This window comes from Schistocerca nitens, chromosome 2 (genome assembly GCF_023898315.1).
Source record: "Schistocerca nitens isolate TAMUIC-IGC-003100 chromosome 2, iqSchNite1.1, whole genome shotgun sequence".
In the NCBI taxonomy this organism is placed as follows: Eukaryota; Metazoa; Arthropoda; class Insecta; order Orthoptera; family Acrididae; genus Schistocerca; species Schistocerca nitens.
Genome location: NC_064615.1, coordinates 239,064,898 through 239,082,064, shown reverse-complemented (window position 1 = coordinate 239,082,064; position 17,167 = coordinate 239,064,898). Strand labels below are relative to the sequence as shown.

At 40.5% G+C, this 17,167-nt stretch overlaps 1 protein-coding gene across 1 annotated transcript in view; it reads right to left on the bottom strand.

Annotated features, from left to right (window-relative positions):
- Positions 1-17,167, bottom strand: part of LOC126234947 (agrin-like) — a 1,214,606-nt gene that overhangs the window by 36,134 nt on the left and 1,161,305 nt on the right. Inside the window, exon 24 of the mRNA XM_049943685.1 lies at positions 3,129-3,210. Within this exon, the coding sequence (XP_049799642.1) occupies positions 3,129-3,210 (82 nt within the window). The remainder of the gene's footprint in view (positions 1-3,128; positions 3,211-17,167) is intronic.

Sequence of the window (17,167 nt, the reverse complement as noted above, 5' to 3'; positions counted from 1 at the left end):
GCAACTCTTCAAAATATTCCCTCCATCTGCCCAAGGCATCAACAGAATTCACCAGCAGTTTTCCTGACGTGTTCAAAATACTTTTCCTTGTTACCTCCCTTTCGAAGACTGCTAATTACACTCCAGAATGGTTTTCCAGCAGCTTGACCCAAAGTCTCCAATCTGTTTCCAAAGTCTTCCCAAGATTTCTTCTTGGATGCTGCAATTATCTGTTTGGCTTTGTTTCTTTCTTCAACATAACTTTCTCTGTCTACCTGAGTTCTAGTATGTAGCCATTTTTGATACACCTTGTTTTTCCTTTTACAGACTGCCTTGACTGTCATTCCACCAAGCTGTTTGCTTCATCCTACCTTTACACACTACTGTTCCAAGACATTCTTTAGCCACTTCTAGTACTGTGTCCCTGTACCTTGTCCATTCCTTTTCCAATGACTGTAACTGACTACATTCAACTAACTGGTACCTTTCTGAGATCACTGTTATGTACTTGTGCCTGATAGGATGCTGGCGACATTCAGAGCAAAATGCCTCGCAAAAAGCATGGACTTCATGACAGTCCCTTCCATCTTCATATACAAAATACTTCTCTTTGAACAGGAAAACTCGCATCTGTTTGAAGGAAATACATTCACACATGCCCATGAAACTAGACATAAATTGAAATACAGGCTACCTTGTCACCGACTCACATTATATGAAAATGCTCCATATTACATGGCTCTGAGGATCAGAAATAAGATAAGGTCAATATTTGGGGAATCCACATTGGAGACCATTGGCACATTCTTAAAAAGCAAATGTTATTATAGTCTAGAAGAATTTCTAAATGAATAAAAAGCAAATGTTATAGTTTAGAAGAATTTATAAATAGGAATAGGGAGTAAGGATACAAGTACAGATGGTATATTTTTGAAGCCATATAGATACAAAGTATACACGTTCACTGTATATTCATGTTTATATACAGAATTATAGTTTGAATGGCAGTTTGTATTCCGTTCACTATATCCATACTTCATATAGGTGTGTGAAGTCTATGGTAATGATTCAATGAGTTATGAAAAGATTTAAAATATAATGTCGTATTTTCATTATAATAAGCAATGAATGTATTACACATTTCCTGTAGTATATAAAATACTGTAACAACTTAGGTTAAAGACTGATGGGTCACCAATGTTCTCAATCGAATGATTGTATAAAAACATGTTATGTGACAGTAAAGTATCTTATCTTATCATTCTTTACCAAGAATATAAAACTCATCATATTAATTAACAACACTTATCAAGGGATATTAGGATGGGAAAATGTTCAAGATTAGAGTTTAATTTCTCTTTGACATTAATGCTATTAGAGAACAAGTTTGTCTGGTTGAAGAAGTTCCAGGAAACTGGCCACAGCCTTATCAAAGGAACCATTCTCATAGTCATCTGAAGTGCTTTATTGAAATTCTGCAGTGTCTTGGACTATTTGGAATCTGACCTTCCTGAATAAAAATTCAATGTCTTAGCCACAATCCTTAGAAATGAAAAACCAAATAAAAACATTCTTCAACCAGACAGCCTTCCTAAGTTATCTGAACATCAGAATTATATGATTACAGGTAACAAACAAGTAAATAGCAAAAATGCTTTTATTTTTACATTAATTAGAATTCTTTTTTTAAGAGTATGAGTTTGTACTCATAAATATAAAGTAGAAAGGACAGATAAATAGTAGCTGAACAATAAGATTAGTCCAAGGAGATGGTTCCTTTTAAAATAGTGTCTTATTTCAGCAGCCAAACATAATCAGTGTTGTTACAGTCATAAATGTCTATGTTTGGATGGTTTTGATGTTCTGTGAAAGAAAATTTTTGAACTGAAACTAGAAAACAAGCAAAACACAGTACGATTTTCTGATGTTTAAAGTGCTCATATCAACTAGTTACCAATCATTTGCTGATGAGCGGCTGCTTATCCTCATATTTGAAAAACTTGTGTTCAAATATTTAATGGAAACACACATACAAGCACATATAGACTCACCTATTCTTACATATAAATATCGTCTACTCAAAAATTAGCCAATAGATGGAAAGGATCTGTCAAACAAAACTCATTGAAATTTGTTTCTAAACTTTATATTATTGTTATTTTGGGCCAGTGTACCTAATCTTTCCACATTCTTTTGCTTCCTATGAACTTTAACCTCATCCATATATTCCTGATTTGACTGCCCCTTACCTCTTCCACCCCTTATCACTTCCTGGATCAGAGTAGTAAATTGAGAGGAATGACAAGGTAAGTGACTAATGGATGGATGGGTGGATGGATTTAAAACTGGTGGGTGCTAAACAATGTGGTCATCAGTGCCCTTTCTCAAGATTGTGGTACTGTCGTATAAGTAGTTACTCTTGATAAAATGACAAGCAAAGCCTCAGCCATAAAAAAAAAATTCACACACATTGTCCAGTATATCTGTTCATACCATTGTTGTAAATTAACAGCATTAATAAAGCAGTGGATGCCATAAACATGGCTGGCTGACCGAGGAACTAATAGGATGAGCCAACCACCCAAAAACACATTAAAATCTTCACCCAGTTAATCATTTTGTTTCTTGTATCAATGTCTTTTTGGAGCAGGCTCCTTGTCTCTTCTGCTATCCTGTCCACAGTATCTATAACTTCTATTCCAGCAGAACATCTCAAGAGCTCACAGATGTTTATTTTCCACCTTCCTCAGTGTCCACATTTATGACCCACAGAAGAATAACTGTTATCAAATAGTTTTTTTGCTATCTAGGGACACACAGTTCCATGTTATATTTTTTTTCAAGTGATTCTAATAGCTGAGATACTCCTTTTTTCACACTAGTTGTACTTGTTCCATCTGCTGTGATACAGCTTCTCTTGTATGCATACTTGAACACTTTTACAAGTGTCAGCTTATCAGCTTTAAAATGCACAGTTGCATTTTGTTTTCTGTCTCTTGTGTAGGTCATAATTTTTCTTTTGATTTCACTGTTCTCCATCAGCTGCTTCCTACTTAGTACAAAATGGTATTAACTGTGTTTTTTAAGTGCTTATAGTTTATATTAAAATAATTATTATAAAGAATTTGAGATTTAAAGAGGACTCTTACCTTTTGTGTATCTTATTTGGAATTCTGAAGAATGTCTTCCCTGAGAACTTAACAGCCATGCCATTACTAGAGGAATCGACATCTGGAAAGAATTATTTTTATTAATACTTAGAAAACAGATTATCTGATTTGTAATTATAACCACACTTTCTTATCAAATAAGTAATTATATGAGCATTTTTACACTGTAAACAACAGGTTATGGATTTATGTATAGTTTGGTCATAAGGAGGTCACTTAGCTTCTAATGTGGCAAGTTTCTTTGCTTCAAAAGCAGACATGTAGATGGAGTCTATGTAAATCTGAAACTGACTGTGTGTGAAAGATTCAGCATACCCAGACTGACAAATAAAAACCAATTATTGACAACTGCATTACTTTACTATTTATTTCCATTAGTAAATTCTTCCACAAAACTCTGCGCAGCAGTAATACAAATAGCCACAATCTCAATACTTCACTTATTATGCGGGCTGTTTGACTGAAGTTTGCTGACAAACAAAGGGACAGCAAGTTTGCCAAGGTAATCCCATTCCCGATGTCCAGGCGGAGCTTCAAGGAATCCTCAGAACCTTAGGCCCCCTGCAAAACCTTTCACCTGACTCCATCAACCTCCTGACCCCACCGACACCCCGCACCCCTACCTTCTACCTTCTTCCTAAAATCCACAAACCCAAACATCCCGGCCGCCCCATTGTAGCTGGTTACCAAGCCCCCACAGAACGTATCTCTGCCTACGTAGATCAACACCTTCAACCCATTACATGCAGTCTCCCATCCTTCATCAAAGACACCAACCACTTTCTCGAACGCCTGGAATCCTTACCCAATCTGTTACCCCCGGAAACCATCCTTGTAACCATTGATGCCACTTCCTTATACACAAATATTCCGCACGTCCAGGGCCTCGTTGTGATGGAGCACTTCCTTTCACGCCGATCACCTGCTACCCTACCTAAAACCTCTTTCCTCATTACCTTAGCCAGCTTCATCCTGACCCACAACTTCTTCACTTTTGAAGGCCAGACATACCAACAATTAAAGGGAACTGCCATGGGTACCAAGATGGCCTCCTCGTACGCCAACCTATTCATGGGTCGCTTAGAGGAAGCCTTCTTGGTTACCCAGGCCTGCCAACCCAAAGTTTGGTACATATTTATTGATGACATCTTCATGTTCTGGACTCACAGTGAAGAAGAACAGAATTTCCTCTCCAACCTCAACTCCATTGGTTCCATCAGATTCACCTGGTCCTACTCCAAATCCCACGCCACTTTCCTTGACGTTGACCTCCATCTGTCCAATGGCCAGCTTCACACGTCCGTCCACATCAAACCCACCAACAAGCAACAGTACCTCCATTATGACAGCTGCCACCCATTCCACATCAAACAGTCCCTTCCCTACAGCCTAGGTCTTCATGGCAAACGAATCTGCTCCAGTCCGGAATCCCTGAACCATTACACCAACAACCTGACAACAGCTTTCGCGTCCCGCAACTACCCTCCCGACCTGGTACAGAAGCAAATAACCAGAGCCACTTCCTCATCCCCTCAAACCCAGAACCTCCCACAGAAGAACCACAAAAGTGCCCCACTTGTGACAGGATACTTTCCAGGACTGGACCAGGCTCTGAATGTGGCTCTCTAGCAGGGATACGACTTCCTCAAATCCTGCCCTGAAATGAGATCCATCCTTCATGAAATCCTCCCCACTCCACCAAGAGTGTCTTTCCGCCATCCACCTAACCTTCGTAACCTGTTAGTTCATCCCTATGAAATCCCAAACCACCTTCCCTACCCTCTGGCTCCTACCCTTGTAACCGTTCCCGGTGTAAAACCTGTCCCATGCACCCTCCCACCACCACCTACTCCAGTCCTGTAACCCGGAAGGTGTACACGATCAAAGGCAGAGCCACGTGTGAAAGCACCCACGTGATTTACCAACTGACCTGCCTACACTGTGACGCATTCTATGTGGGAATGACCAACAACAAACTGTCCATTCGCATGAATGGACACAGGCAGACAGTGTTTGTTGGTAATGAGGATCACCCTGTGGCTAAACATGCCTTGGTGCACGGCCAGCACATCTTGGCACAGTGTTACACCGTCCGGGTTATCTGGATACTTCCCACTAACACCAACCTGTCTGAACTCCGGAGAAGGGAACTTGCTCTTCAATATATCCTCTCTTCCCATTACCCACCAGGCCTCAATCTCCGCTAATTTCAAATTGTCGCCACTCATACCTCACCTGTCATTCAACAACATCTTTGCCTCTGTACTTCCGCCTCAACTGACATCTCTGCCCAAACTCTTTGTCTTTGAATATGTCTGCTTGTGTCTGTATATGTGTGGATGGATATGTGTGTGTGTGTGCGAGTGTATACCCATCCTTTTTTCCCCCTAAGGTAAGTCTTTCCGCTCCCGGGATTGGAATGACTCCTTACCCACATCCGTTCGTCTTTCCCTCTCCTTCCCTCTTTCCTGACGAAGCAACTGTTGGTTGTGAAAGCTAGAATTTTGTGTGTATGTTTGTGTTTGTCTGTGTGTGTATCGACCTGCCAGCACTTTCGTTTGGTAAGTCACATCATCTTTGTTTTTAGATATATGTAAGACTCTTTGATTGATAACAAATAATATAATATTGTAATATTATAATGAGTCATAATATTTGTTTTTAGGTTACTTGCAGATATGGGTATTATTGTCATTGTTGTCAGTGGAACATAAGATGAACTTGTTTACTATACTCTACCAGAAAGATGAGCAGACACGTTGTACGTTCTTAACGGTGCTCATGGACAGTATTCCAGTAGAATACTGGTGAAATGGAAAATACCCAATCCCACAGAAAGTCATCACCAGCGTACACTGATTTTCATGGTTTCTCATGGTGTCGGTGCACATAAACAGATATGTAAGAAGATATTTATGGATGTTTTCAGTATTAAAAAAAAAAAAAAAAAAAAAAAAAAAAAAAAAAAAAAAAAAAAAAACGATTGTCAAGGAGACACTGTTTGTAGCCTCTTGTGCTGTCTGACTGGTTACTTGCTCACCAGCAGTATGTCTATTTACCCATAAATATCTTCACAGCTGTCATTCACCACTGTCATCTATGGCCTGTGGTGCACCACACTTGCGTCAGCACCAGTTTTGGATAGTGCAGTTTTGACATGCATGGTATACTTTAACCACAGGGGTTTGTGAATGGAATACAAACTTAACTGCTTTTGAAATGTTTCCACCCTTGGCCCAAAAACCAATGATCGTGCCGTTTTGGATACCAGATAAATTGCTTCATTTCCCACTATGGCAATGACTGCACTGTTTTCCGTGTCCCCCTGCATGCTTTATATACCCTTTACTGCTAGTGCTGTTACCTGGCATCTGTGAGAGGTTATTGCATGTAGGTGTCACACAAAGGTAGTGGCCACAGTAATGTGACTGGAAGACGTATCACCAGATCTAGCTGATTTCAGTTAGATGTAGCCTTTTAACATGAAGACTATTCAAAATGTGAAGGTGGCTCAGTGACCAGTGGGGGGATGCATGTTGTAAATTACTGTGAGAGACAGGAATACAAATAAGTAGATTAGGGAACACACTAGAGTGAAAGATGTAATTATAATAGTGATGGAAAGAAGTGGAGATGAGCTGGACAGTAGCCAGCAAGGTGAATGGCAGATGGCCAAGAAATAACAGAAGACTGAGAAGGCAAACAAATGTAAGATGCGTAGATGGCAGTAGAAAATATGCAGGAGCAATGGGGATTCTTGGCACTCAAGATTGCAGTGCATGAAAATATCTAGAGGAGGCTATTATTCATCACTGGATTTCAAATGGATGGTAATGATCCATCATATATTAGAATCTGGCATAATAGTATTACACCAATGGCTTTGCTACAGTGGTGACACTGGTTCACGACAGACCACTGAAGTTAAGTGCTGTCAGGTTTGTCTAACACTTGGATGGGTCACTGTCTGGGTCTTCTGAGTGCTGTTAGCTGGTGGGGTGCACTCAGACCCTGTGATGTTAATTGGGAAGTAGCAACACCGGTCACAAGAATTGACAATGGCTGGGAGAGAGGTTTGCTGACCACATACCCTCCATATGCACATTCAGTGACACCTGTGGGCTGAGCACGATGCAGTGACTAGTACGTACCATGAATGTTGTTTGTTTGTTTGTTTTATAATAGTAATATGAGGGTGGTTTGATAAGGCTGGTAAATTTCCATGAAAGAATGCAACATTTTTGTTGCGCCTTCATGGTTGGTAAGCTCCATTGTTCCAAGGATCCTCTAAAAAATTTAACAATATAAAGCATAAGGTTAATTGTTGACAGCCGCCTGAATTGGTCAGTGCATCGACTGTGGTTGAAAATGGAGAAAATCAAGTTTCATGCTGTTATTAAACATTTTTATTTGAAGGGTTCGACTGCCACACAAATAAAAACAGAATTGCTTTGCAGTTCATGCGGACTCTGCACGATCATTGAAGATAATTTACTTTTGGATTAATGAATTTAAATGTGGTTGGACAAGCACTGAAGGTGGAGTTCCCTCCGGCTGTCAAGTAGAGAAAAGGAAACCACTGACAAAAACCGTGAAATGGCAAAGCAAGACTGCCAAAAAAATTCCTGAGATTGCTGAGACTGTAGGCTCTCAACTAAGCGAGTACGTAATATCCTGCAGAGAAATTTGGCTATGAAGAAGCTGTGTGCGGGTGGGTGCGATTGCTCACATCAACCAAAAGTACATCCGGCACAGTATTTCAACATCGAAGTCCACAAGACATTTTGCGCCAATTTTTTACAGTTGTTGAAACCTGGATCCATCATCATGACAAACCAGAGTCAAAACGGCAGTCAGTAAAATGGAGAAAGGCTGGTGAAAGAGCACTGAAGAAATCAAAGACCATTTTATCTGCTGATAAGGTGATGGTCACTATTTCTTCGGATTTTCTAGAAATAATCTTTATCGATTAATTGAAAAAAGGCAGAACCATAATCGGACCCCATAATGCTTCATTGTTGGATCATCTGAAATTTGCGTTGGCTGAAAAAAGACCAAGGCTAGCATACAAAAAAGTGCTGCTTCACCAGGATAATGCACGATCCCAGCGATAACAATGGCGAAAGTGCATGAACTGGTATTTGAATTAGTTCCTCATGTCTCCTATTCACCAGACTTAGTCCGAAGTAACTTCTTCCTGTTCCCTAACTTGAAACGTTGGCTTGGTGGGAAGAAACTTTCATCAAATGAGTCAATGAATATTTTGTAGAGTTTACGGAATCCATTTTTCCGATGGGAAAGCTGAAGGATCGCTTGACCAAATGTGTAGCCCTTAAATGAGAGTATGTGAGTAGTTTCTGAAACAAACATTTTTTCTTGCTTTTTTACCAGACTTATCAAACGACTCTCGTAAAGTGAATATTTTTAAACAAATAATTTCGAGTGGTCGCTAAATCTTTATTGAACAAATTTCGTTTTTCTCCTTCACTACTTTCATTTTACTCCTCGGGGGGAGGGGGGGGGGGTAATTACTCCCACTGCTTTAGAAAGTGTATATTCATTCTGCACTCACTGTCCAAGTGGAGTCTCTGTGTTATAAACGATGTTATTGGAATGAGGATGCATTGGATTCTCTGTGGCAATTACTCGCCTCTGACACAAGTAAGTAGCGAGGACAAGTTGTGACTGGCAGCTCAAGTGGTTATACTGTCAACACGAACTGCAAACGGAAACTTCGAGAAGTCTCCGAGAGAGCCACACTTGGACAACAGGCCAACAGCGAAGAAGCGGTTGTCGTGTGACTGTGTGCTGCGACTTCTGCCCTTTGCAGCTACAGCGTCGCCGACAAACAGCCAAGGGGGAGAGAGCAAATGCGTGTCCGACTGGCTCTCAGGATTCTGCAACAGAAGCTGTCGCGGCAGCCTCTGTGCCGTGAGCAGGGACAAGAGAAGCAGCACGCAGCCTAAGAGCTGAAGCCCACAAAACGCCACTGAAGAGGGCTCATGATTCTGAAATTGAGTTTTTTGATATACCGTCACTAAATACACTGTAACTGATTCGCTGAGTTTGAGAACACGCCGTACCATAGGAGTAAACTTAACAGAAAGAATATAAAGCGTATTGTACGTCAAACTATTGATACGTAAAGGTTAAACATACTCCATCAGTATACGCAAATTACATCTTTTTGTATTATCAATGTGAATATGGACCTTACCTCTTTGCTATGAAGATCTGAAATTACTTCTGTATATACGAAGGATTTACAAGCTAGTTGCGAAAAAGTGTACCTTTAGATAAATCTGTTCATAACAAATATGCACAACAAGTGTGCAAGTGAAAGACAAATAATAGTGAACGACAACTGTCTAAAAATGTTAACGAGTATGTTTATCTGGGCATCCGATATTTAAGGAAACTTAAAAAGTGAAATTTTCCGACGGATCCAGATGGGCTGGAGGGCTTACTGAAGAAGCGCAGCAGATTTTAACTAGCGTACCCAACGAGTTAGGAAATAAAGCTACAACATACTCAAAGAATGGTTCTTTTTTTTCGTACCATATATCAATGACGTTAGGTTGAGCATGTAAACTAAATACGGGATATCTGAAATAGAAAAAAGAGTTTCAAAACGTCTCAGATAACCCTGTCTGCTGTGGGGACGTAAACCACTGGCTCTACCCTCCAATAATATCGCTGCCCTACCGCAGCAAGAACAACAGTAACTTTGCCAGACCAGGTTCTGTAGTACGCGCTCTATGCTACACGCGTTGTCCATACTCTGCGAGAGTAAAAGTACTCATAGTAATAGACGGGAATGCGAGTTATTATTTTTCGTCGTAATTACCACGCCCGCTCTCCACTATATACACACTAAAAATGGCTATTGAACGTAAATGTTTCTGTAACACTATGTACAGAAAATTTCGCGCTTGTGACTGTGCTAATGAATTTATTGCATTATTTTCGTGCCTTCTATTTTTTACAGTTGACTTGCATATTTAAAATTTAATAAACTGTACTGTATTTTGAAACCTATATTTTTGGTATTGTTTTCGACCATGAAATTTGACACCTTTTTAGCTTGCTTTTAGCGCTGAAAACAGAACTGTATTTTGTCTTTTCGATGGACGCATTTGGCTCATAGGTGAGATACCGCTGAAGACGTGTCTATGTTATAGCAAGATCATATGCTTCAGAGTCCACCATAGACAAGGAATATCTGTAGAGTTAGCCTAGCGGACTGTGCTTGTAGCAAACATGAAACTGAAAATGTCACTTGACTTATGTATATCACTGTTTGTTTACATTTTGGGCTAAGACTGAAACATTACTATTAAACTTATTTACCCTGTTTTAACACATTGCTTTGTCAGTAACAGCAATGGTGAGTAATTACTGCTGCTACAGATGCAAATCAAAATACGGCAAAGGAAGAAAAGTTACTCTTCATAGGTAAGTTCTAATTATAGTTATCACATTAGAGACAGGTACTTCATGTGTTGATTAATATCGAGACACTGTCTGATGAAGTTATAATATCGTAGGGCTAATTTATGTAATTGTATGGTTGTAGCCAGCCGGAGTGGCCGAGCGGTTCTAGGCGCTATAGTCTGGAACTGCGCGACCGCTAGGGTCGCAGGTTCGAATCCTGCCTCGGGCATGGATGTGTGTGATGTCCTTAGGTTAGTTAGGTTTAAGCAGTTCTAAGTTCTAGGGGACTGATGACCTCAGCAGTTAAGTCCCATAGTGCTAAGAGCCATTTTGTACGGTTATATTTTTAGGAGATGGCTGGTAAAAAACAAATAACAGCAAATCACAGTGATTTAGGGCTCATGTGGTGGTTAGTGGTGGTTAGTGTTTTAACGTCCCGTCGACAACGAGGTCATTAGAGACGGAGCGCAAGCTCGGGTTAGGGAAGGATTGGGAAGGAAATCGGCCGTGCCCTTTCAAAGGAACCATCCCGGCATTTGCCTGAAACGATTTAGGGAAATCACGGAAAACCTAAATCAGGATGGCTGGAGACGGGATTGAACCGTCGTCCTCCCGAATGCGAGTCCAGTGTGCTAACCACTGCGCCACCTCGCTCGGTATTTAGGGCTCATAACAGATAAGGAAGAAGTTGTAGAGCATATAAGGAATTTTTACAGCAAACTGTATGACAGAACTCGTGAACTGCTGAGAACACTTTAAGTAAATGAGAATGACGAAGACTCAGAAATACCCCCAAAAGAAATAAGGAAAGCTATAAATGAAAAGCAAAATGGCAAAGCAGGAGTCATGATGGTTTGACGATTGTACTACTTAAGCTTACTAGTAAAGAAGTAGGAAAACATCTGTCTATAGTCTTTACGGCTTCTATATCAAAAGGCAGCATTCCCGCCCACTGGAACAAGGCAAAGATAATCCTTACACACAAAAATTGAAGCATCCGCGATTTGAAGAATTATCGTCCGATCAGCTCACAACCTGTTATCTACAAAGTCTTGACAAATCGCATCAATGCTGTTCTGGAAAACGCACAGCCCATAGAACAAACTATATTGTGCAGTGATTATAGCATAATGAACGATGTACACAAGCTGTGTGACGTAATTAGTCGAGCCAGTGAAATGCTACAACGCATAGCTTCTGTGCATTCAGAAAATGCTTTTGATTCTGTCAACCACCCAATAGTTATACAGGCACTGATCATACAAGATACATAAACATATTATGTAACATCAGTTATACGTCGACAGCTTCTGTTTGCGTTCGAAAACGCACAAGGGAATTTTCCATCTGAAGAGGAATAAATCAGGGTGATGCTATATCCCCGAAATTATTCATAGCAGTTCTCGAGATGGCCTTGCCCCAAATTATTTTAAGAGTAAGGGGAATCAGAATAAACGGAAAGAAGAGACTCGCTCACTTGAGATTTGCTCACGATAAGGACTGAAGAGCCAAAGAAACTGGTACACCTCCCTAATATCGTGTAGGGCCCACCGTGAGCACGCAGAAGTGTCGCAAAACGAGGTGGCATGGACTGGACTAACGTCTGAAGTGGTGCTGGAGGCAACTGACACCGTGAGTCCTGCAGAGCTGTCCATAAATCCGTAAGAGTACGAGGGGGCGGAGATCTCTTCTGAACAGCATGTTGCAAGGCATCCCAGATATGGTCAACAATGTTAATGTCTGGGGAGGCTGGTGGCCAGCGGAAGTGTTTAAACTCAAAAGAGTGTTCCTGGAGCCACTATGTACCAATTCTGGACGTGTGATGTCGCTTTGTCCTGCTGGAATTGCCCAAGTCCATTGGAATGCACAATGGATATGGATGTGTGAAATCTTATGGGACTTAACTGCTAAGGTCATCAGTCCCTAAGCTTACACACTACTTAACCTAAATTATCCTAAGGACAAACACACACGTCCATGCCCGAAGGAGGACTCGAACCTCCGCCGGGACCAGCCGCACCGTCCATGACTGCAGCGTCCTAGACCGCTCGGGATATGGATGGACGCAGGTGATCAGCTAGGATGCTTACGTACGTCTTACTTGTTCGAGTCGTAGCTAGACGTATCCAGGGTCCCATATCACTCCAGCTGCACACGCCACACACCATTACAACGCCTCCATCAGTTTGAACAGCCCCTGCTTACAATCAGGGTCCATGGATTCATCAGGTTGTCTTCATACCCTTACATGTCCATCCAGTCGATAAAATTTGAAATGAGACTCGTCCGACCAGGCAACATGTTTCCAGTCATCAACATTCCAATGTTGGTGTTGAAGGGCTCAGGCAAAGCGTAAGGCTTTGTGTCGTGCGGTCATCGGGGGAGCGTGAGTGGGCCTTCATCTCTGAAAACCCATATCGCTGATGTTTCGTTGAATGGTTCGCATGCCGACACTTGTTGATGGCCCAGCATTCAAATATGCGGAAGGATTGCACTTCTGTCATGTAGAACGATTCTCTTCAGTCGTCGTTGGTCCCGCTTTTGTAGGATTTTTTTCCGGCCGCAGCGATGTCGGAGATTTGTTGTTTTACCTGATTCCTGATATTCATGGTACACTCGTGAAACGATCGTACGGGAAAATCCCCATTCAAACGGACTTAAATCTTGATAGCCTAACATTGCAGCAGTAGTAATCGGTCTAACAACTGCACCAGTCACTTGTTGTTTTATATAGGCGTTGCCGACCACAGTACCGTATTCTGCCTGTTTGCATATCTATGTATTCGAATATGCCTATACCAGTTTCTCTGGCGCTTCAGTGTAACAGACCTAGGCAACAACACGATAGAATTGCTATTCACTCTAAATGATTTATCAGATAGCTGTGAAAAAGTGGGCTTTAAGATAAATCTGTCGAAAACAAAGATTATTCACAAAAAATGGGCAGCTGCAAGAAAGATAGCACTGAAAACAACTGTCTAAAAATGTTAACTATTATCTGGGGCAATTGATATTCAAGGAAGTTTATAACCCGACATTTTCTGCGGAATTTAGCTATTTTGGAAAGTTTACTGAAGAAACGCAACCGATTTTAAATATAATATGCAAAAAAAAAACTTAAAAAAGATTGCTTTCGATGTTGACATTTTGCTGTAAAACTTGAACTTCAAACGAGATTTTCAATAGAGAGTTTCGAGAGCTCAGAGAGCTACGGAAAGGTTACTGCTAGGTTTCAGTAAGAAAGGTCGGAAAAGAAATGAAGAAATAAGAGCAATAACTTGAGTTCTGGATGTTGCGAGAAAGGTAAAGGATCTAATATGTCACTGGGGGTACAAATCTCTGTCATCCAACCACTACTCCCATGAAGACTCCCCCCCCCCCCCAGTCTCTTTGTTACTATTAATCGTTACTAAGGGAATCAGAAGAGTAGTTTACTCTTTGTCTGTGGACGCACCAATAGAGGATAAGTGTTGGACTGCTGATTATACATTCAGTTTTACACGGCAGAGATATTTTAGTGCACTCTGAAGAAGACGCCCATGCTACACCGTAGGCGCGTACATCTACAATTAATCTATAGAGCCAAAGACATCAATCTAAAAAAAAAAGCAAATGCTGGTTTATGCGCCAGGAAGAGTGAAGAAAGAATATGTGAAAAGTCAAGGTCGGAAAGACGTTCACTCCACGAACTGGAAGCTCCTCAAACTCTGCAAAACAGCGCCACTTGCAGTCACAGAGCTATGAATTCTGCACCACATATAGGTGGCACGGTTGCACAACAGTGTGGCCAACTGAAGAGATGTTCATCGAGACTCTTGCCAAAAAGTCCTGTATGAAAGCGAAATGTCACCAGAGTTGAATAAGCGGGTTTTTAAAGTTTAGTTCCTGTTTCTCTACTTCAATGAGCAATAAGGTGGCATATTTTATTGATTATTTTCTTTGGCATTCAACAGAATTTTCTCAATCGTTCTTTTTTAAAATTGAAATATTTAATTTTCAGCGTCGATCTAATGTTAACGGGATATGAAATAATTTTTCTGAACATTTTCTAGCTGTATTCTATGTCTCACATATACCGGCTTAAATAAACTGAGACTATAGTTTCAGAACGTTGGATCAATATATGTGGTCTCTATATTCATACTAATAATATAAAAAGATGTACTGTGAATATCCTATTGAAATATGCTTACTGTTAAAGTATCAAGTTCAGTAGTTTAGTGTTTGACTATAGACATACTACTCACGAACTATTATTTGGCATGTCGCTAGAGGGAGGTGCAGCGATGGGTAGAATACTTAAAAGTACTGTGTGGTAGACTATCAGTCTTAGAGATGAAAGAATTTTTGTACACACCCTGTCAACATTAGTTCTTGGGGCAGGAGACGTTTCTAAACTCTCTGAATCAGTTATATAAAAATGGCTATATGGAATCTTGGACCCTCTTGGACAAAACTTCTATGGACGCTCATGCTAGTAACTATACTTACGAGCCAAAAATTTATGACTACCTGTTTAACAGCGTGTGATCCACGTCTGGAGCGCAAAACAGCAGCAATTCTGCGTGGCATGGACTCAAGTACTTGATAGTTTTCCGGAGGTATGTGGCCCCAGATGTCTATAGTTCATTCACGGAGACGAGGTAAACTCGAGGCCCGCGGGAGGGACAGGCCATGCCGCGTACATCACAGCATGTGACACTTCTGATGCTATGACTAATAACGAGATATATATTTTTTCCTTTCTTTTACCACCTTGGACTTCATAGATGTATTTCTGACAACGCAGAATATTCTTCATTTTGGTTATATAGTGTAGAACATGAAGTGTTGTAACGCCGGAAATGCATATCCTCCTATTTCCATCTATTGTACTATAATTTTTTTTCCTTATTTTGTTACCTGAAGATATAACATTTCTGTGTCTTTATATATTGCAATTGTTTTACTATTTGTATATATATATATATATATATATATATATATATATATATATATATATATTTATGTCGGTGTATAATTGGTTTGTTTCGTAAATATTATTTGTATTTTTACGCTGGGTCTTGCCTAGGGAAAACTGCTATCGAACGATTACATCGATAGGTCGTGTGAAGAATCAAAGTGTGTAGGATCTTTGGTAGTGTTAACTCTGCCGCGTGGAGCGCGGGCAGACCAGTTGGGGTCTGGCTGGAGTAGCGAGTGGAGCAGGTGTGTGGTGTGACGCTCCCGCAAGTTGCCGCGCTTTCGGGGTTTAGCAGCATGTAATTGCGCTCGACTTGCGATGATAGTTTCTGACATGGTGTCGCGGACGGGAAGCATTAGCCGGCGCACATCAAGAGCCCGTTTCGTTTGGTGACCGTGTCGAGAAGAAGGCGCGCCAACATCCAGCTTCTGCAACAGCGACGGCCGACAATGAGTGACCGTCGCCACCTCCTCGATCGACGGCTTCAAACCTTCAATCAACTAACAAGGAAGACTAAAAGCACGTAAAGTTTCAGAACTGTATGGCAGACCTCAGCTTTTCACATTGTTCCATTTGCCTCGCAAAATTACAGCAACTTAGCATGAACCTTTGTTGCTCATTGTCCCAATTGCATTACCAAGCAGGGTCCCTTCCTTTTCCGAAATGAAACCGAGTGTCGTTGAAATTCAGACGCCAGCATTAAAGTACTGTCATTGCATTTCATTACGTTAGTTTCAAAGTGCAGTTAAAGCATAGCTGGCTACAATAGTTAGATTACACAAGCACAAATTAAGAGTGCGAGTTTTGTTAGCATATTTTAGCTTACCTGTGACTGCAGTTCAGCTTGGTACGTACTAAATTTTACTATTGTTAATTATTCAGAATCATTTAATTCAAGTTCAAAGTTAAATCTCTTGTTTCTAAATTGCGTAGAGTCAAGTTGCTTTTGAAATGATTGTTGAGGTAGTCCAAGGCTAACCGTATTCTGCTGGATTTCGATGTGCTTCAGAAAGAAAGCTCACTATTAACTTCAGTCACTAAATTAACTTTCGATTTTCCGGATTTATTAATTCTTTTGCTAAATTAAGTCAGAGTGTAGCGAAATTTATTACTTCTGACAAACTTTCAGTTTTCACACTACACGTGTCAACCTTCAGTTGCCACGCTTCTAGTGCTAATTATATGTGTAATAACCTTTCTTTTTCAGTTACTATGGTAATTGTCCTTAGGATAGGCGACCGTGATTTCCCCCAAATCTCAAATATCTAATTACCGCTAGTTAATTGTTGACGTAACGGCCGCACATTTACTTTCTTTATTAACTTTACCCCTTTTCAAAATTAATTTCCACCAGTTTCATTTGCATTTTTCCTTTCATTTAGATGTAACCCTTTCCTCCCTCTTTACCGACAGATTAACTTGGGTGACGATTGCTTTCCCAAATTTCCCATTAGGTACACGCGGTTTAATTTTTCACTGTCATTAAGGTCGATAAGTGAGGGGGAGGTTACAGTGTGACTACGTTTACTTTGCTGTTTTCTATACGAGTTCCTTATGTAAAGACTTAGATTTTTCTGGCGACTTTTCAAATAGTTTTATTAAATGTATTGTGTGAAACAGA